Source organism: Ochotona princeps, chromosome 15 (assembly GCF_030435755.1).
Source record: "Ochotona princeps isolate mOchPri1 chromosome 15, mOchPri1.hap1, whole genome shotgun sequence".
Lineage (NCBI taxonomy): Eukaryota > Metazoa > Chordata > Mammalia > Lagomorpha > Ochotonidae > Ochotona > Ochotona princeps.
In genome coordinates, this window is record NC_080846.1 from 53,169,419 (window position 1) to 53,190,788 (window position 21,370).

General features: G+C 49.7%; 1 protein-coding gene across 2 annotated transcripts in view; it reads right to left on the reverse strand.

The window, feature by feature from the left end:
* The window catches only part of DIP2B (disco interacting protein 2 homolog B), a 206,762-nt gene extending 187,069 nt beyond the window's left edge, over nucleotides 1–19,693 (reverse strand). For both annotated transcript variants that reach the window (XM_058673818.1, XM_004598967.2), the window contains exon 1: nucleotides 19,468–19,693. In XM_058673818.1, the coding sequence (XP_058529801.1) occupies nucleotides 19,468–19,567 (100 nt within the window). In that variant the 5' untranslated portion in view covers nucleotides 19,568–19,693. The remainder of the gene's footprint in view (nucleotides 1–19,467) is intronic.
* Between the last annotated feature and the right edge of the window lie 1,677 nt (nucleotides 19,694–21,370).

The following is a 21,370-nucleotide window of genomic DNA, read 5'->3' on the forward strand; positions in this document are numbered from 1 at the left end:
TTACCTCACTACCTCTGACATAACTCTCATCTCCGAATGTTTCTCCAGATGATTCCCACAAAAACCAAAGCAAATGAGCAAAGTAGAAAGGTTCAACTTGGGTCTCCTAGCCTGGGGCCCGCCTACTAGGTGGGTCTCGGGTTCGTGAGCCCCAGGGATGGGGGATCTGGCAAGGCTTGAGACACCTGGCCTGAGTCCCTGGACTCGCCTGCAAGAACATGTCCTACTTAATGAAACAGGTGGAGCAGTGGACACAAACCCTGTTGTAAAAGGAGCATATGGCAGCTCATTTGGTGCTGCAGCAGAAGAATAGAACTAACTGGACAACTACCCTAAACGATGACAGCAAAAAATCTTGGTGATGAAACCAATGGACACTGGGAGGGTGACATCATCCCCAGATCGGTGAAATCCGCAGCATTTCAGAACTATCTAAGCCACTTGGACAGAACCCTTGGAATATGACACACTGAGACCCTGGGTTGATATGAGGTGGCGGTTCCTCATCCCTGGGTACTGGGACGTGTGGAAAGTCAGGTGTGGTTTCCCCCTTTGTCTCTCCCTTTCCCCCAGAAACAAGAAGAAACAGCAAATTTGGAAACAATGAGTTCACCAAATTTTCCCTAAACCTTTACCCTACCCACCCTGATCAACCACGTAATCGATAAGAAAAATAAAATTTATATAAAATAAAAAGCCTCACAATGCCAAGATCATTTCTAAGTTCTTGAAAGTTATTTTTTTTAAAAGATTTATTCATTTTATTACAGCCAGATATACACAGAGGAAGAGAGACAGAGAGGAATCTTCCATCCGATAATTCACTCCCCAAGTGAGCCGTAACGGGCCGATGCGCGCCGATCCGATGCCGGGAACCCAGAACCTCTTCCAGGTCTCCCACGCGGGTGCAGGGTCCCAATGCATTGGGCCGTCCTCGACTGCTTTCCCAGGCCACAAGCAGGGAGCTGGATGGGAAGTGGAGCTGCCGGGATCAGAACCAGCGCCCACATGGGATCCCGGGGCTTTCAGGCGCTAGGCCACGAAGCCGGGCCCGAAAGTTATTTTTATATACAGGTACATAATGCAAAAAAAAAAAAAAAAAAACCAGGAAAAGAGAGATCTGGCTCTAAGCCTTGTGTAAAACTGAGAAATGCGGTCTCAGCTTGTTCCTGCAAATTGGCCAGATGACTCTGAGCTCTCCCCCAAAATGCTGATAAAATAGCTTTTTCCTCCCCCAAACAAATGCCTAATGCAATTCTAACAATTTAATCAACAGTTAAACTAAAAAACTTGAGAGGTGGCAGTGCTGTGGTGGCACCCTTAAAGCTACAGCCTATGACGCCAGTATTCCAGTTGGTCTGGTTCTCTCCCCTAACTCAGCTCCCTGCTGGTGTGCTTGGGTCCCGGCTCCCACGGGAGGCTGCAGTTTCAGCTTCCTCGCTTCATGAAGCCTGGATCACCCCCCCGCCCCCCCAGCTGCTGAGGACAGGGGGAGCTAATCAGCAGAGGGACGAGTTCTCTGCCTCTCCCTGCCTCTGTAACTTGGCTTTTCAAATAAATAAATCTTAAGAAACAAACCGAAAACAATTGGGGAGTAAGGAGCTGGCACTTAAGGTTTTCCCCAACTCACAACAGAAGTGGAAAGACTTAGGAAAAAATAGTTTCTAAGTACCGAGCCAACTCTGAGGACATCATATCTTAATCAATGATCATAGCTTAATCAATGTCTGATTTCACCTCTATCAGAGCAAAAAGAAAAAAAAAAGTCATTTCCATCTCCAAAAAGTAGCAGGCGGCTTGTCACATTATAAAGTTGTCTTCCCTGAGATAGAATTTGCAACTTGCCTTAAGCAAACCCTCAGAAACTGCTCCCCTTCTGCACACTCTGCTCACTTGACATACAACATGTTCTAACATGTGGGAAACCCAGGCACAGCAGCCAGAACTCAAGTCCAAGCAGCCTTGTATGGTTCAACTGTCTGCAGCAGGAGAGAAGCAGCCAGCGAGCTAGGCCATTGGCTTTCATTTAAAGTCCAGAAGTCCCTTTCAGAAAGTTCCTGAGAAACATTAATCCTGAATTCTTCATAACTAGAGAACCCTAAACAAGTAAGAACTAACAAATAACTGTCATTGAGAACAAAACACACTTTAATATCCTTTAAACTGATCAGAAAACCCAACGCGGTAAACAGAGCACACAGGTAGCTGTGCCTTACTTTCGTGTGTGTGTGTTTCTGTGTGTGTCTTACTTTCGTGTGTGTCTTAGTTTCGTGTGTGTGTGTTACTTTTTATGACTGTGACACTGCCTCATTTTCTTTCTCACTTCTACCTTCGCATCCAAATGGATCATCTAAGGAAACTGTCTGAAGTTGGGGAAGCAATTTAGACTGGGCAACCAATCAGAAAGGGTGTCCTGGGAAACCACCGGTGAGGAGCAGGGCCTGCAGACACCGCACTCCCTGAAGGCTCCTGAGAGGAGCCGGGAGGCCCTGGCCTGCCTAGCCAGAGACAACCTCCTGCAAACCGGGGCAGCATGGGAAGGCCTCAGGCAGGAGTGCGCATTCCCTTTCCTCGCCCACAGCCCTACAGTCACGTCCCAGACGACACCTCGGTCTCACCGGCGCTTACTCACCCTCTGCGGCACACGGTTGCCTTACCTGTCTTAAGTCGCTGACCGCAGCCGTGTGAGTCTGCAACCACATGGCTACAACTTTCCATGTTATCACAGCTGCCTGAATGGGTGTGGGGTTTTTGTTCATCTTCACTGAGCGTTTTCCAGGAAACACACATGACACTCTTATTTTCAACAGAAAGAACAATGCGGTCATCATCATGAGAACTACCTCAACTTCTTCCTCCGCCAGCTCTAAAACCTGCCCAGCTCCCCTCCGTTCCTCCTTCCCTTCTGTTCTGGCACACGAGCTGCTGCAGTGGCACACGGGGTTTCACGGGCCGCTCCGGCAGGCCTCAACCACTGCGCCTTGCTACCTGCCCACCCCTCCCTCTGTCAAGTCGGCCTTCTGAAACTAACTCAATAATGTGGCCATGAAGTACTTCCTGCATGCCTGCTGTCAGGAGCTCTTCTCAGCCGTAGATATAAAAAAGGTCAGATATACAGAGAGGAAGAGAAACAGAAAGATCTTCCACCTGCTAATTCACTCCCCAAGTGGCCACAATGGCCCGAGCTGAACCGATCCAAAGCTAGGAGCCAGGAGCTTCTTCCAGGTTTCCCACGCAGGTGCAGGGTCCCACGGCTTTGGGCCGACCTCCACAAGCAGGGAGCTGGATGGGAAGTGGAGTAATTGAGACATGAACCAGCGCCCATGTGAGATTCCGGCACATTCAAGGCAAGGGCTTTAGCCACTAGGTTAATGCACTGAGCCCTTCACTTTTTTTCTTGATTTGCCTTTCAAGTAGATGAAAATAAACATTTTTTGATGGAAAAAATTTTTAAATTAAATGGTGATGCTTCCCAGAGCTTTGATAAGTAGCCTCTTCTCAAACTCCATATGCTGTCTGGCATATCAGTCATTTAGTCATGCTCATCTGCAGTGAGGAACACAGAGTGAGTATTCAGGACAATAGAATATGACTCCTCAGGCCTTTCTACCAACTGCCTACACAAGCTCCAGGAGCCAGGAGCACATGGGTGCAAGGCCTCAAGGGCTTGAGCCATCCTCCACTGCCTTCCTAGGCATACGCAGGGAGTCGGATCAGTAGTGGAGCAGCCAGGACCCAAATCTGCACCCATATGAGATGCTAGTGCCACAGGTAGAGGCTCGGCGCACTACACCATGGTGCTGGCCCCAAAGCTGTTTGTTTTTAAAATTCACTCACTTCCTCCCACTCATTCCTTAGCTCATTATAATCTTGCTTCAAACCCCTACTCTAATGCATTAAAACCACTAAATGCATAAATCACCTGGTAGCTAAATCCAGTGAATCCCTCCTTCACCACGCGCGTGCGCAGCAGCACTGGGTCACTGTCGCTCCTGGCTCCAACCCTCCTGGTTACCATTCTTGCTAACCAGTGTCATGCCATCACGCCGTCTCCACAGGCTTCCTTCCTGCTGCCCGCATGAGCCTCCCTCGGGATTATGCTCCCCTGGCTTTAACAATCATCCTGTCTCAGCTAAAGCTGGAAAGCAAACTGGGCTTCGCCTGTTCTGCTTAGATACTCTGTTCACCAGTCGCCATTTCTACACGGATGCAAGCTTGAAAAGTAAGCAACATTATACCCTTATGTCCTAGCAGATTCTGTTCTTACAGTAATCCTATTACGTCTATAATTATTATCCTCATTTATGGATGAAGAAACTGAGAGAAATCTGGTTAGCCAAAAAATTAAAAAAAAAAAAAGGGGGGGGGGAGGGAAGGACATAACTTCCGGGTCTGGAGAAAGGCACTCTATTCTACAACTGTAAGGAAAAGCCAAAAGGTGAATCAGACTCAGGATTCGGAGCTTCTCTTCTAACAATGATGACCCACTAGCCAACACTAGATAATCATTTTAACTACATTTTCTTCCAAGATTTACAGAAACTGGACAATATTAGGAAGATGTTTCACAAGTTCTATTTCTTGGAATAAAAACCTTTAGTTCATGATAGAATATTTTTGGAGATTTTATTGTACTTACCCAATGTGCAAAAGTACAATAAATTGTTTGAAAAGTATTGAGGTGCCTGCAACAGTCGGTGGGACCTAAGAAACAAAGTTTTACCCCAGTTGGACATGTTCCAGGCACATCATGGAAGTCCCTGGGAGACCAGTTGGCCACAATATTTATGATAGAATCAAATGGCCATGTGCCTAAAACAGCTCACCAAACCCAATACTTGTCATATGGCTAAACATTTCACTTCCAAAATTTTGTAATTAAATATATCTGGGGAACCACACAGTGGGAAATTTTTAATTTCTTCCAACAAAGACCAATTAAAACAAAATGAAACTTGTGACAGTGTCTTAAAAAAACAACACCAAACCAACTGATGCCTCAGAACACACCCTATTGGTAATACATTTGGTTAAGGCAAAAGAAAAAAGAATCAACACATGAGCAAAGTACAGAGAAAAAACAGAGGTGTGTGTCCCCACGTGCTGGGAGCTGTGGCTCCAACTCACACAGCCCTGCCCTGGGCCTAGGCCCTGTGTGTCAGGTATCTGCATAATAAACATTAACTGAACTGAGCAAGCAAAGCAGCTAGACAGGCTGAGGAAATGGAAAGTTGTTGCGTATTATCCAACTGTGAAAGTCATATGTAAATCAGAGAGCACCTGAACAGGTGAGGGAAATAAAAGAAAAACAAGCAAGCATTAGAAAACAATCAGATGCAAGTCCCCAAGTTACTGTTCTGTCCCCTTCCTTCCTGGCAGACTCCAAGGGCAGAGCCCACTCTTCTGCACTCTTTCAAACTGCCACCATCGAGGGAAACCCTAGCGGCCTCAGGGGGGATGGCAGGGAACTGGACAGCCAAGGCTGCGCTCCCAGCAATGAACGCTTTACCAGAGAAGCTCATATACACAAACACATCAGCATGACTCTCCAAAGCAAGAAAAGCCAAAAGGGGAGCGAAGGAAATGGACAATGATAGGAAGGTCTCTCTAAGAAGGTAACTCGGAGGGGCACCGTGAGGGGATGTGGCCGGGTCATCTGCCTCTGGGGCCAGCGTCTCCTACAGGTGCTGGCTCAGACTCCAGCTACTCCACTTGTCACCCAACTCCCTGCTGACGGCCTGAGCAAGCAGCAGAGGCTGGCCCAGAGTGCCTGGAATCCTGCACCCATGTGGGAACCCGAAAGACGCTCCTAGGTCCCAACTCAGACTAGCCCAGCTCTGGCTGCTGTAGCCATCTGGGAAGTGAACAAGAAGAAAGATCTCTCTCCATCTCTGCAATTCTTTCAAGTAAAATAAATGAATAATAATAATAATAAAACGGTAACTGAGTTGAGTCAAAAAGGCAAAGCTGTCATTCAAGAGAAGGGAAACAAGGAACCAAATCGAGCAGTGGCAACAACTTGGCGAGTTCAAGAAAGGGAAGAAGCCTCACCACCCTCAGGCTTTGGTTTACAAGTCATCTGACAATGAACCTTCTCAGTCTGTTTTATTTTAAACTGTAGCCTCTAACCCTGACCCAGTCTGTTTTCTTTCAACTTCCACTGAAACTTTTACCACTGGTCAGCCACACATACCTACTTACGATTTTCTCTACACATAGAAAATGTACACCCCCTAGGGGGAGAATTCTAGTTATGTTTCCCACCACTGTGTCAGTTGCTCATTACTGGTAAAAGGCAGGCACTCAATACAGGACCAGTTACACAAAGAAGAGAGGAAGGGGGTGGGAGAGGAAGCTGAGTGAAGAGCCATTCTGTACCACTGGGGCACGAGGAAGGAAAGCACCATGTGTCTGGTTAACACAGAAAGGAGTATTTTAAAACAAGAGCGCTGGTGCGGTAGCCTAGTGGCTGAAGTCTCGACCTTGTATGTGTTGGGGCCAGTTTGTGTCCTGGGTGCTCCACTTCCCATCCAGCTCCCTGCCGGTGGCCTGGGGAAGCAGTGAAGGATGGCCCAAAGTCCTGGGACCGAGCACTCAGTTGGGAGACCTGCAAGAAGCTCCTGGCTCCTGGCTTTGGATCGGCTCAGCTCTGGCCGTTGTGGCCACTTGGGAGTGAATCAGCAGATGGAAGATCTTTCTGCATATCTCGTCCTCTCTGTAAATCTGACTTTTCAATAAAATTTAAAAAAAAATTTAAACAAAAGGTAAAGATGAGCCACTGTGGAGTACTGTAAAGCAGGGAAGCACCACGATCCAATGCAGTTTTGAACGTTCTCTAGCAACAGGGTGGAAGGCGAGAGAAGAAAACAGGGCTTCCATATGTGCGGCTACCGGAGCAGGACACGCGGTAGGCAGGCAAGGTGACCAGCAGCGGCTGGGCTGAAGAAAGGGGGACTTGGGGCGCACACTCCAGGCTCCGTGGGTGCAACTGACACGCAATGGTGGACTGAAGGATGCTGTGGTTATCATCCTCTTGCTCCTAAGCTCCACATTTACCCCCTAAGCCTCCTCCGTGAAAAAACATGACCTTAAAATATTTTTCTTTTGCCAGATGCCACAACATTAAGCTCTGCTCATCTGCCGAGAGCCCTGGAAAGATGCTGCCCCTCTGGGCAGGACAGACTGTCACGCTGTCCAGTATTTCTCCTGTTCTATGGACTCCTAACCAATTCACTTTAAAATCTTTCGTAACTGCAGACGTTTGGGAAAGCAGCTGATCTGAGACAGATGAAATGCTCACGCTTTCCTAACTGCTTCTCCTACATAGACAAGAACCTGCATACTCAACTCACTAATCTCACTAATTCCTATTAGGAAGCTAAGATCATTCTGCTTTGAATATTAATTTTAGGATCTGTTTTAATTTGTGGTGCAATAAGTACAAACTTCAGTGTCCTTAACGCTTTCTGGCTATTCTAAAACATGTATTCTTCCACACGGACACCAGGGTAATTTTATCTAATTCCCCTTTCCCAAAAGGTTCTCCTCGAGCTCTGTCTAGTCTCATTCAGCCGCCAACCGTCCGTCCTTCCACCCAGGACACAGCACGTACAGCGATGTCTTCTTCAGATCCCACTTTCACATCAAACTTTCACAATCTTCTTCGCACAGATATTTACGTTAAGATATTTTAGAGCCTCGAGGCTGTTACCAGTGGCATATTTCCCTCCTCACAGGACAGTTCCACGCTGCTGCTACCCACACCCTTCACACTGAAGAATGTGTTGCCCTCCCACTGACCCCCACGCTGCCCTGCTTACAACATCGGAGTTCTGTTCGAATAATTTAGAATGTTTTATTCAGACAAGCAGACTCTTTCTTATAATATGCCTCTTCCCCGTCAGGGATCCTTACTTAGCACTCACACTGCAAACTCTGTGTGTGTGTGTGTGTGTGTGTGTGTGTGTGTGAGAGAGAGAGAGAGAATCTCAATCTCTTTTGCTACACATATACATATTTTAAATTACCTTTTTCTTCACTGTTTCTCCTTGAGGTCTCTGTCTTACATTACCTATCTGATTAAAGTTTATATTACTTATATCTACAGGCAAAATAGTATCTGAACTTTGCGCGGTCACCTCCAGCTCTCTGCAGATGAGTGCCCGCCCTACATAAGGGATTCCTGCAGTGTAGACTTCTCCAGTCTGCGGCTGTCACCTCCACCATCCTCCCAGTCCCAGCACTTGACGCAACAACGGTCATTTACAGACACTGGCTGCGGCTTTAACGATATTCCTTCTCTCGAGGAACTTTGAGTCACTGAATTGAGGAATAAGCCTCGGTTTGTGCCTTTTCTCATCACATCTGCCTGAAATGCAGTAGGCTTTAATCGAATTTGGAACCTTTTTCAATTTTGGGAGTTTTCTTATATTATTACTTATCCCTCTTCTGAATGTTTCTTTTTTTTTTTTTAAGATTTTTTTTTTTATTATTATTGGAAAGCCGGATATACACAGAGGAGGAGAGACAGAGAAGAAGATCTTCCATCCGATGTTTCACTCCCCAAGTGAGCCGCAACAGGCCGATGCGCGCCGATCCGATGCCGGGAACCAGGACCCTCTTCAGGGTCTCCCACGCAGGTACAGGGTCCCAATGCATTGGGCCGTCCTCAACTGCTTTCCCAGGCCACAAGCAGGGAGCTGGATGGGAAGTGGAGCTGCCGGGATTAGAACCGGCGCCCATATGGAATCCCGGGGCTTTCAAGGCGAGGACTTTAGCCGCTAGGCCACGCTGCCTGGCCCTGAATGTTTCTTTTTTAAAAAAGTGTTGCTTTATTGACTTGAAAGAGCGACAGAGCAAAGACAGAGCGCAGTCACCGCTCGGCTGACTCACTCCCTGGCGGCCGTGCCTGTCAGGGCTGGGAGCACAGGAGTTTCCCTGGGTCCCCCCAGCGCTGACAGGGGCCGAAGCACCAGCGAGAGCTTCTTTCTTACTGCTCTCCCAAGCACGCTACCAAGAGCTGGGTCACAAGTGGAGCAGCCAGTGGCTGAACATGTGCCACAACACCACCCTGGATTATTTGCATTTTTAGTTTCTTAGATCCATCCTAAAATTCCTCTGAGGTCACTTTCATTATAGTTCTGAGCTCTGAAATTGTTTTTTACTTGAATTATGTTTTAAAAAGAGCAGCAGAGATGTAATCAAAATTGGCATTTTCCCACAATTTTAAATTTTTTTAAATTTTATTGGAAAGTCAAATTTACAGAGAAGAGAGACAGAGACAATCTTCCATTTGCTGGTTCACTCCCCAAGTGGTCATAATGGCCGGAACTGAGCCAATCTGAAGCCAGAAACCAGGAGCTTCTTCCGGGTGTCCCACACAGGTGCAGGATCCCAAGGCTTTCCCAGGCCACAAGGAGGGAGCTGGAAGAGAAATGGAGCAGCCAGGATATGAACTGGCGCCCATACGGGATCCCAGCACATGCAAGGTGAGGATTTAGCTACTACGCTACTGCACCAGGAACCCAAATAAATAAATCTTACATAAATGCTCTTTGAAGTGTTCAGAAGACTATTACCTAAATGTATGATCCCAACCTGTTTAGTGGAAGTTACGAGGCCCAAAGTTCCTGGGGCACAGGGAACCTGCCTGTGTGCATCCCGCCCTCTCAGGAGACCTCGCAAACCCACAGCCGAGATGCAGCTCACCGACACAATGATACGTCCAGTGCCTTAGTGCACCTGCAGCAGGCTTCGTCAGTACACTAAAAGACACTAAAGTCTGACGGGGAAGGCAACACTAATAGAAATGAAAGAAAGAAATAATGGTCAATTAAGTGCTAACCTGTGTAAATGAATCCAATAACCTACAACCAGACTAGATTAATACGGAAGGTGGCTGATTTCACGAGCAAGGGGACATGAGCTATGCCACAGCAGTGACAGAGCTCAGAACTCTGAGAAGCAACAAATGAGGGAGCGGTGTGAACACAAGTCCATTTTCCAGCACCGGTGTCCTCGAAGAGAAACAAGCAGAGAACATGGGAGGCAAACAGATCAATACTTTCGCCCCATGTCCCACTGAAAAATCAGAGGTTCTCCGGCCAGAGATGAAGCCCGAGAAAGTCAAGTGTGAAGACTGCTTGCCTTTGTCACAGACTTACCAGAGCCCCTCAGGAGCCTGACAGCTCCCGCTGCCTTCTCTGACCAGTGATTCACAGCCCTCAGCAAGGCGGGAATTCTAACATGTACCCCCAAAAGTGACAACGCTGTGACTAAAGGGGATGCTACAGCACAATTCTTTCACAAAAAAATAGCTCCAAGAGATCAATTAAAGTGATTTATAAACATCTATGCTAATTTACACATTAGGGACCAACTCTGTGGCACAGCAGGCGAAGGTGATGATACCCGTGCCACCAGCACCCGACTGGACAGTGATCCAATTCCTGGCCGCCCCACTTCCCACGCGCGGCCTGCACCTGGGAGACCCTGAAGGACCAGCCCCGCCGCACTGGTTACAGCCATCTGGGGAGTGAACCAGTACATGGAAGACTGATTCTAACTCTACCTTTCAAATAAATAAATACTTAAAGAGTAGTGTACATGTTCATGTTTAAAATTAACCATTAAATATCCCATCAAGGGGCTGGGAGGAAGCCTGAGGACTCTGTTGGCACCAGCATGCAGGTGTAATCCTGTGCCCGCCTCCAGGGCACACCACAGCCTTCCTCAGACGCACACGTGTGGATGTTCACTCTGGGCTCCTCCCTGTAGCATCAAGTATTCTCCTGCATTTCCTTTGCAGCTTCTCATCATCTTCTTGTTAGAGTGTAACAATGTTGTAACAAAAGATGAGCACCCGGTAGGTATGCAGTCTGGGCTCCCTCCCTGGGCTTCATGTTTAACTCCAGCCTTCTGCTCATGGAGGCTCTGAAGGCAGAGCTCAGGTGAACGGCTGCCTGCTGGGGGACTCTCAAACACATTAAGCGGGACACACAGGCAAGAAAGTGATTTTGCAGATAATCTAGGAGGATTTTCAGGAGCATCGTTTGGTGCATGCAGTCAGTCACATGGGCTGACTTAGACTGTAGACGCCTCTGCTGCAGTAAGGCAAGGGCCGAGGGGACAAACGCCAGCCCTGCACCTCTGAGAGCAGGGGACAGCACAACCTCTTATCTTCTCCCTCCAGGGAGCCCCACTCGGAAAGCCGGGAAAGACAGAAGCAGGACCCTAAGGGAAAGACCACTCAGGGTGGGAAAGAATCCTGTTAGAATTACCTGAAACCTCCTGGGTGCTCGAACCAATGAGACTCAGGTGTCAATTCCGCACACTGTACTGTTTTTAACAGGACTCCGTGCAATGGAAATTGGGTATATATATTTAGGAGTTAGTACATAGTTAGGAGTTAAAATTAGAAGCACCTTTCAGATACTTTCTGGAAAAGCACTTAAGCACTTGAGCACTCAGTTCAGATATGGAGACCTCTTTGCAGTGGGGCCAATCAGGTGCTGTGGCTAGTTACCCCCAGGGAAGAAGGCAGGCTCGCACAGGACTGTGGTAGGGAGCTGTGCACCTCACACCTTCTCCCTGGAGCAGGGAGTACTAAGCACAGGGCCTCTCCACAGCAAGCACACCACAGCCGAGGACTACTTACACAGAGACCTAAACTTCTCACAAGAGCCCAGGAAAGGCTAGCTCCTCACAGGAAAGAACATGCCAGAGTGGGCATTTAGAAACAGGCACGGGCATGAAAAGCACAGTGCATTCGGAGCAGCGTGTTGCTAGAGAGCAGAGCAGACCGGAGGGGAAAGGCATCTACAGGGCAGGCTGCTCTTGGCACACACAGAGGGTGCCCTGGAGGACCCGAGAAAGGGCATGGTGAGGTTTGTTTCACCATGCTGAGTTCCTGGCCAGGCAGGATGAACTGGAAGAAGGGGCTGGTGGCAGACAGAGTGCTGCGAGACTAGACAGCAGCTGAGTAGCTGCACTAAGATGGACACGCCGGAGTGCGGAAGCAGAAAGCAGCAAACAGAACTCGGCAACTCATGACAAGTCAAGGACTCCTGCAAGCTTTCTGAGTTGTGCAAACTGATACTGTCTGAGTATCTGGTCCCCTCCAAACATAGTTCTCCATGTGACAGTACTTAGAGACAGGGCTTTCAGGAGGTGACAGAGCATCACAAACAAGATGAGGGTCTGCACAGAGAGCAGGGGGCTTGCTCAGCCCCTCTGACGGGAGGAGGCACAAGCCCTCAGGCACCTCCACCTTCCCAGCTTCTCCTGTGTTTCGGAATCAGTCTTAGGTACTCTGTTATGGCAGCAGTAGGTAATGCCTGTGGAGCAGTGCAAGGGCTGACGTTGGGCCCCACCATGTTACAACTGCCTGGGCAGGGGAAACTGGGAGGGCAGTCAAGGCTAGACATGAACTCCGGGAGCCATCTGCACAGACATGACAGCTGAAGCCCCAGGCAGGTGGAGGGTCGTTCAGCAACTGTTAAGTGAAGTGAGATGAGGAACAGTGACAGACATCTGAAAAAGAAGGAACAATTAGGGGCCAGAAGGAAACTGACCTCACAGTTACAGCAGCAGCTTTGTAACACTAATGGTCCGCAGTGCCCAGTGCTGCAGAGAAGGAAGCTTTATCAACCAGAAATCCTGGTGACACGGAAAACTGCTTTCTCAGGGGCTTGAAAGGCCGGAAGCAACAGACCAAGCAGTAAGCAGGCCGCCACTGTGGCACAGTGAGCTATGCTGCCATCTGCAAAACCAGTGTCACATGTGGGCATTGGTTCAACGAGGGTCTGGTGCGGTAGCCTAGTGGCTAAAGTCCTTGCCTTGAATGCCCCGGGATCTCATATTGGCTCTGGTTCTAATCCCAGCAGCCCTGCTTCCCATCTAACTCCCTGCTTGTGGCCTGGAAAAGCAGTCAAGGACGGCCCAAAGCTTTGGGATCCCGCACCCATTTGGGAGACCCGGAAGAGCTCCAGGCTCCCGGCTTTGGATCAGTTCAGCTCTGGCCGTTGCGGTCACTTGAGGAGTGAATCATCAGACAGAAGATCTTCCTCTCTGTTTCTCCTCCTCTCCATATATATCTGACTTTGCAATAAAACTTAGAGAGAGAGAAAGAAATGCAGGCTCTGTTTCCTAGGTTCCAGACTGAGAGAGATACTGCTTCTAGAAAGCAGATTCCCAAACAAATCTGTAAGTTTGGTAAGAGCACATTTACAAGCTTAAGCGAAAATTCAGACAGCCAACTGTTAAGTGAGAGGCAAAAGATGAGCAAAAGCCACACAGGAAGACTACCCGTGCCCACTGGGCCACTGTCCATGAGGTGAGATCCCCAAGGACTGGCAGGTGGCCGTGAGCGGCGGGGAGGGGCCGGCATGCTGTGGTGTCATTTCTGCCTCTGGGAAAGGACAAGGGAAGAGACACAGATAAACTGGCTAGGTGTCAGGGAGGGAAGTGAGTCTGGCTTTCCTGACAAGCTAATAAGATTGTGTTAATTAGCACACACTTGGTTCTTAACCTTCTGGGAGGAACTGACAAAAGCTGTGGGCCTGGCTCCCAAAGACTACACACAAGTACACAGACTTCAAACCCTGAAGGTGATTCTGAAGTGTTTTCAGAGCCAACCAGGCAGATCGACACATCCAAAGATTAATCCCACAGAACTGACCTTTTACGAATCTATCATGTTCACAGAAGAAAATAAACACCCCAGAGCCTCTTACCCACCATCAACTCAGGAACTTGAACTCCGTCCTCTATGAACTACACAAGGACCTGGCCCTGTGGTGGACTGGTAGGGTAGGCCGTTCCGGCATCCGTACTGCTGTGGTACTGCGAGCCGCAGCAGCTCCGCTTCCAACCCATCTCCTTACTGTGTGCCTGAAAGGTCATCCATGATGGCGCACGCTCTTCAGCCACTGCCACCCACGTCAGAGACCTGAGCGGCGTCTCTGGCTTCAGACTGAGCCAATCCCAGCCACTGCAGGCATATGGGAAATGAAATAGCAGATGGAAGACTGTCTCCGTCTCCCTATCAACCTGCTTTCCAAATAAACAAATAAAGCTTTAAAAAAAAAAACAAAACAGCTGGATTCTGAGGTATACAAAAGCACCAACTGTGACCCCAGAACATAGGAGATCATCTCCACTTTAGATACCCAACATGCATGGACAATGAGTTTCAATACTTCACGCTTAGCAACGGCTTTAATAAGAACATTATTTTAAGGAAAATGAGAGATTGATCTAGAATTAGGAGAATAGTGCAATCAGACCAGTTTAGAAGACAGAAGACTCCCGGAAAATGGTGATAAAAGAAATGAGAAGAGGGGACCAATCCCTGCCTCCAAGCCCAGCAGCCCACGTGGACACCAGTGTGTCCGTAGCAGCCATTTGGGGAGTAAATCAATGGGTGGAAGATCTTTCTGTCTCTCCTTTTCTCTGTAGATTTGAATTTACAACAAAAATAAATAAAAGGAAAAAAAAAAAGATAATGTAGGGTCAGCACAATGGCTCAGTTGGCTAATCCTCCACCTCCAAGCACCGGAATCCCATATGGGTGCTGATTTGTGTCCTGGCTGCTCCACTTCCCATCCTGCTCCCTGCTCATGGCCTGGGAAAGCAGCAGAGGCCTGCCCAAAGCCTTGGGACCCACATAGCAGACCCGGAAGAAACTGTCTCTTGGCTTCAGATGGGCTTGGCTCTGGAAGCTACAGCCACTTGGAGAGCGAACCAGCAGATGCAGGATCTTTCTCTCTGTAGATCTGTATTTCCAATAAAAAAAAATAAATCCACACACAAAAAAAAAAAAACCCACAAGAAAACTTTTGAAGGAAGAAATCAATGATTGTTAACATGTTACACTACGCACAAACAGAAGGCTAAAAATGAATCCAAAAATACATCTTAGAGGCCAAGCTCATCACGCCCTGGGTTACGCCACCTCAGGCAATGCCGGCATCCCACATCAGATGGGATGCTGCTCCTCTTCCGACCCAGCTTCCTGCTGATGTGCGGAGTCAGAGACAACAGGTGGTGGCATGAGTACTCAGGCCTCTGCTATCCACACGTGGGACACGCACTGCGCTCCTGGTCCTCCTTGAGCGTGGCCCACCCCTGGCTGCTGCAGGTGTCTGAGGAGCTGAGTATAGACACTCTCTCCCTGTCTCTGTCCCTCTTTGATCATCCAAATAAGAAGGAAACACATTTTTAAATATTCAAAAGAGATATGTAGCTTCTAAATATTCATGCAGGCCTTTTTCCTGGCTGAGTCTCAGAGCATCTGCCCGAACCTACAGGCTCAGAAATGTCCATGAACCAGATGCCCGATGAAGCAAGCCAGCCACTTTTCCCCTCTAATCAGCTTCCTAAAGTGACCCCATATGTGTCGGAGGAGGGACACAGAGTGATGACAGCATCGACTCATCAAGGGAAGCCTTACTTTCAAAACACATATCCACAAATTGATTCCCTTCATCACTTCCCATGTAACCTTATTCTAAGTAACACAAGACTTGAGAAAGAGCCATGTCACTGCGTTTATTCACTATCAGAAGCAGTGAAGGCCAACACGGGAGTGCTCACCGCAGGCCACACTGCACTCCACTTTCCTATCATCTCATCCTACACCTCTCAGGAGTATGTCATTCCATTTTTAAGGATTGAAGGAATTAAAATCAGGCAGGTTTGACAGTTTGTCCAAGGTCACAGAGCTCCTGCACTCCTAAAACCATGTAAGAAATAACTGCAGGTTAACTTAAAAGAAGCTCCTCAGGAACATACATTATGTCAAACGAAGAGTGACATAAATAATCAGAAAATACAGAATTGACAATGATATAAACTAGAAGATCTGCAAAGTCTGAAGAAGTTAGCACGGTGCTCAGGAACACATTTAGTAACACTGTCAGCTGAACTCTTACAGCGAGACGCTGTGAGGAGGGAGCCCTGCCGAGCCCTGCCGAGCCCTGCCGAGCCTGTCACAGGACACAGAAGCCTGAGAGCCGTAGCTCTACACTTACAGTTGTGCAAGTGGCCTTCCTGGTCCATTCCCTCACCCTTGCAGGTCCAGAGCCTTGCACCGGTCAGAAAAGGTGGCGGCAACCCAGGGCTGGGCCGGGCTGAACGCTGCCTGCCTACCTCTGAGACACTCTATCCTCCAGGGCCTGCTCCTTTCCCATTCTCCCACCTTTCCCCCTCCTACAGAGAATTCCCGCAGCTCTGAGGAAGGAGCCCTCTTTGGTCCTTCACCTTCAAGGCAGACCTGGTGCCGTGCTTCCAGGACCAGAGATGATGACAAAAGCGGTGGGAGAAGGCAGGGTGTGACTGCAGCTTGCGCTCAGAGCAGCATTCACACAAGCGAGAATTCCTCCCTGAAAGCACAACTTTATTTTACCCACCTTTCCAGCTGTCATCTCTGGACACTGGAAGACGTGAGCTCCTGGTGACACGCTAAGAGACATGGGATTAGCGCCCTCCTTTCCAGAGAGCTTATGGCAAACCACCCAGGCTAAGCCACAGCCCGCACTGCCAGCCGCTCAGGCCGACTCGCCTTTAGCTCTCCGAGGTTTCTTTTGTACTGCAAAGAGACACACAACTTCCTCTTCTCTTCAAAGGCCATACCTACCGTGGTGTCATGCACTGCTCTGCTGTATTTCCTACTACAGTCAGGGCTCCTAGAAAGCTCACAGACCCTGCCCACAAGGACACCCCCGCTCACAGCAGGCCCCCCAACAATGTCTGAACTAAAGGCATACACGACAGACCTACCAGAGATTTCAGAAGGAGACTCCACGGGATTACTGCGGTTTACAACTATCTGGCAGCATTTCCTTACAGGAAAAATTAGTTGATAATTTATACAATAACAGTAGATAGTAGTCTACTGAGGTAGACCATAATTACACGGCAGCTCAGGATAACGGCACTTATTAGATACATCACGTTAAGGTGAAAACAACCTCTGAGTCCAAATTCTCCTTTCTGTTAAAGCAAAGACAAGCGGACGGAGGTGTAATAACAGCCCAAACAATCTGATGGAAAAGACCATCACACAAAAACAACAGGACACTGCACAGACTTAAGGCTTTCCACCGTGGTACTGCCTCATACGCAAACACTTGCTAAGACCACATGAATAAAGTTCAGACAACAGAGCTCCTTGCCAAATCCATAAAACATTTGGGTCATGGAAAAGGAAAAAACAAAGATTTCAGTCACAGGCATACTTGTCCATTTGACTTATCTGTAGGAAAATTCATATGCGGAACTCAGCTTCTAAGTGACTCTGCAGACAGCTTGCGACCGGTCCTTCTGCCGCACAAGCAAGGGACCTGAGCTGCCAAGTCCACGCCGGCCTGCCTGCAGCACCGGCCCCATCACCGGGCTCCGCATCGCACTCTGCGGCAAGCAGCCCACGGAGGCACAGACCTGCAGTGCCCCAGCCGCCCCACCTGCGGGCGCAGCCTGCAGCTGACAACACGGCAGCACAAAGGCAGCCCTTGCACAGCACAGGGCCCAGGTCCCGACCGCCAACTACAGCCTGAGCCTACGGGGCCGGCAGAGGAGGAACACACACTGCTCAAACCAGCTACCTCTACCAGAGCAGTAACTGTAGAGAAAACGTACAATAAAGGTAAAGTTAGAGTAGGCCACAGATATCACAAATAACGCCATCAATCTGGGGCTGCTGGGTCAGCTTCATGTCAATTCCTAAGGAAGTCTACGGCCCCATCAACCATCTTGGTACCTTAGTCAGGAGACAGACCCACATGCGGACCCAGCAGACCCAGTGGCTTACAACTGTACTTTTTCCAGAACCATCCACATCCACATCACATAAATAGAGGAGAAGCAGATGTGGGCTACGTCACAGGCCGACCAAAACAATCCTACACAGGGGAAACAAACCATGCACTTGTCCTGAAAATGGTCCAGCACTCAGTCTGAGTGAGTTTCACACCACTCTGAGCCAATCAGCTGTGGGTCCCAGAAACAGCTCCTGGAGTGCCTATTAAAGACCCAGGAAGCTACCATCAGCAGCTGGCAGCAGACAGACCCAGAAAAGGGAGCCTGCAGGATTTCCCTGTGTGTAAAAGCAATCAACTCCTATTTTTAATTTCACTCCACCACAAACATACAGGCAATGTGCTTCTTTTTCTGACTTAATCAAAGCTGATGTGTTACTACAAAAATCAACTTTTAGAAAGTCAATTCTGAATCGAAAGCCGTCAGATTTAAGAGACTTGTCTGATGGGAAGGGAAACACCCCTACACTTGAAGTGGGGGAACCTTAGAGAAATTTACATCTCATTGCAAGCTACTTCCTGCAACTGGTCTACCTAGTGACTCAACTAGAGTGTCAGGCCCAGGGGACTCCTATCTTCCTAAACACTTCCCAGCTGGTTAATTGAAAAATAATATGTTGGTGATTAAGTGCAGGTGAGAACAGCACCTCCCCTACGTTTGGGGTTATTAAAAATAACGATTTCCTCCAACACGTGCCTGGACTTTAAACACTCAAACCCACCTCGGACTTCTTAGGGTCTTGGATTCTGGATGGGGGGAGGTTGGGGCCGAACAACCCAAAATGCCTTGATAAGAAAAAGTCAGAATTCCGCCCCCCGCCCCGGAACTTGCCTTTCCCCCCCACCCCCATCGATGGCTTTTAACACAACTCGGGGGTCGCCACCCAAGCACGGACAGAAAGCTTGGGGTGGGGGGACGCCGCTTTTGTCTCAGGGGCCGGCTGCTGGAAACAGGAACCTGAACACCAGCCTGGCCAGTTCTCACCCCACAACACAGCGCGCCTTTCTCATTGTTGTCTCAGGGACCTCTCTCCCACCAGGGGTTTCACCGACTTCGCTTTTTTTTTTTTTTTCCCTAGTCTCAAAATAAACCAACCCTCCCTGGACCCCCATCCATTGTCAAGAGGAGGATGCCAGGGCCGCAACCTGCCTGTTGTTGGAGGAACCGGTAGCTACCACCCCCTCCTCCTCCTCTCCAAACACCCCAAAGGTGATCAGATTTTGGGGGGTTGCGGGGATAGAGGAATTCAGCCCCAGACAGGCACCGGGGAGCAAACCCCCATGACAAAGGTGGTCCCCAAAAAGGCAGCCCCTGAGGCGGGGGGGGCTGTCTCTCCTCGGTTTGGCCTGCCCAGGACCCCCAAAGGGTGCACCGCGCTCCCGGCTCGCTGCTGTCACCGGGCAGAGGCGCCCCGCATTGTTACCGGAGGGGCAAGAAACGCTGTGGCGGGTCTCCCCCGGGTCCGAGTCCCTCACCCCGGGACAAGGGGCGAGCTGTCAGCACCTCCGGGCGCAGCTTTGTCTGGCCCGGCGAGGGGCAGGGGCGCACAGGCCGAGGGAGGACAATGAGCAGCGCCGGGCAGGGCCTGGCCACCCGGCCCCGCCATCCCCGGGCCGTCCACACCGCGCGCGCCCCGCCCGGCCTCCTCACCCTCCGAGAGCTCCAGCTCCAGCTCGGCCAGCTGCGCCCGCACCTCGGGGGGCAGCGCGGCCACGGCGGCCGCCGACGGCTCCAGGCCTCGCTCCGCCATCCCGGCTCCTCCGCCAGCCAGCCACACTCCGGAAGACGAGAGCAGCAGGCTGAGGCAGGGCCCACACCCCGGCTACTGGATCCGGCTCCGGCCGCCGAGCGCCGCCAGCCGGGCCGCCATGAGCCAGCGTCACGTGAGCACGCGGCCCCGCCCCCGGCGGAGCACGCGCCGCTTCCGCAGCCCGGGAGGCTGAGGGCGCGCAGGCGCGCGGCGCCCCCTGCCGGGCAGGCGCGGGAAGGCGCGCTCGAGCGGGCCGCCCCTGTCCTGGCGCCCCGGGCCGCTGTACCTCCGCGCGCCTCTGGAGAGTGACGTGCTGCAGACTGGAGAAAAGGGTCTTCGGGGGGACCCCCGGACCATGCTTCTTCCAGTGCCCCTGACTTAGCGGTGTCTGCCTTTCTGGGATCGCCTACTTATTGAAAGCACCTCGGCTGAGGTGGCCTTCTTCAGTAGAAGCGTTCCTCTTTGGTTCATACTCGCTAAAGCCCACACCGGGGCAACCTACTTCCTGCTGCCTTCTGCCTATTGCTGACTACTCACAAGACAGGAACTTCAGCCTTTATTTCCTCAGAAGTTGAGGGATTATAAAAAGAATGGAAACGTGTGTATTTTTAAATATATATATATATATATATATATATATATATATATATATATATATATATATATATATATATATATATATATATATATCAGATATACAGAGAGGAGGAGGACAGAGAGGAAGATCTTCCGACCGATGATTCACTCCCCAAGTGACCACAACGGCCGGTGCGCGCCGATCCGAAGCCAGGAGCCTGGATCCTCTTCTGGGTCTCAGGGCCTTAAGCCATCCTCGACTGCTTTCCCAGGCCACAAGCAGGGAGCTGGATGGGAAGTGGAGCTGCCGGGATTAGAACCGGTGCCTATATGGGATCCCGGCGTGTTCAAGGCGAGGACCTTAACTATTATGGTATAGTGTCGGGCCCTAGCTGATTTTTTTTATTGAAAAGCAGATATAAAGAAAAGGAGAGGGCCTGGCTCAATGGCCTAATGGTTAAAGTCCTCGCCTTGCTCGCACTGGGATCCCATATGGTCGCCGGTTCTAATCCCGGCAGCTCCACTCCCCATCCAGCTCCCTGTTTGTGGCCTGGGAAAGCAGTCGAGGACGGCCCAATGCATTGGGACCCTGCACCAGTGGGAGACCCGGCTCCGGATCAGCGCAGCACCGGCTGTTGTGAGTCATCAGACAGAAGATCTTCCTCTCTGTCTCTCCTCTCTGTATATCTGACTTTGCAATAAAATTAATAAATCTTTAAAAAAATCAGCTAAAGAAAAATCACTAGAGGGACTTGTCAAGGGTTCAATAGAAATTCTGAATTACCACAATAAAACTATCACTGATACTAAAGCCCAGTGAACTGTGACTATTCTGAGTAATAGACCACAGAATGGGCCTGAGCTAAAGGCGGTGGCATTGTTAAGCTGCACCGCGGGCCATATCATTGCCTAGCATCAAGCCTACTTCCCACCCAGCTTCCTGCTAATGGAGGTGATAAGAAACTGGTCTGGCCAGTGGCAGGTTAAACTACTACCTGAGAAGCTGGCCTCCCATGCGAAAGCCAGTTCAAGCCCCAGGTGCTCCACTTTGGATCCAATTCACTGCTACCATGCCTGGAAAAGCAGCAGATGGCCCAAGACAGCAGGGACCAAAGTACAGTCGGGTCGCAATCGCCTCCACAGGATGCAGCAGCAGCTAAAACTGCAGTGGAGGCAGCATTAAACCCAATCCGGGGCCCAGAAACTGTCTTTTACCGCTGTGCGCGA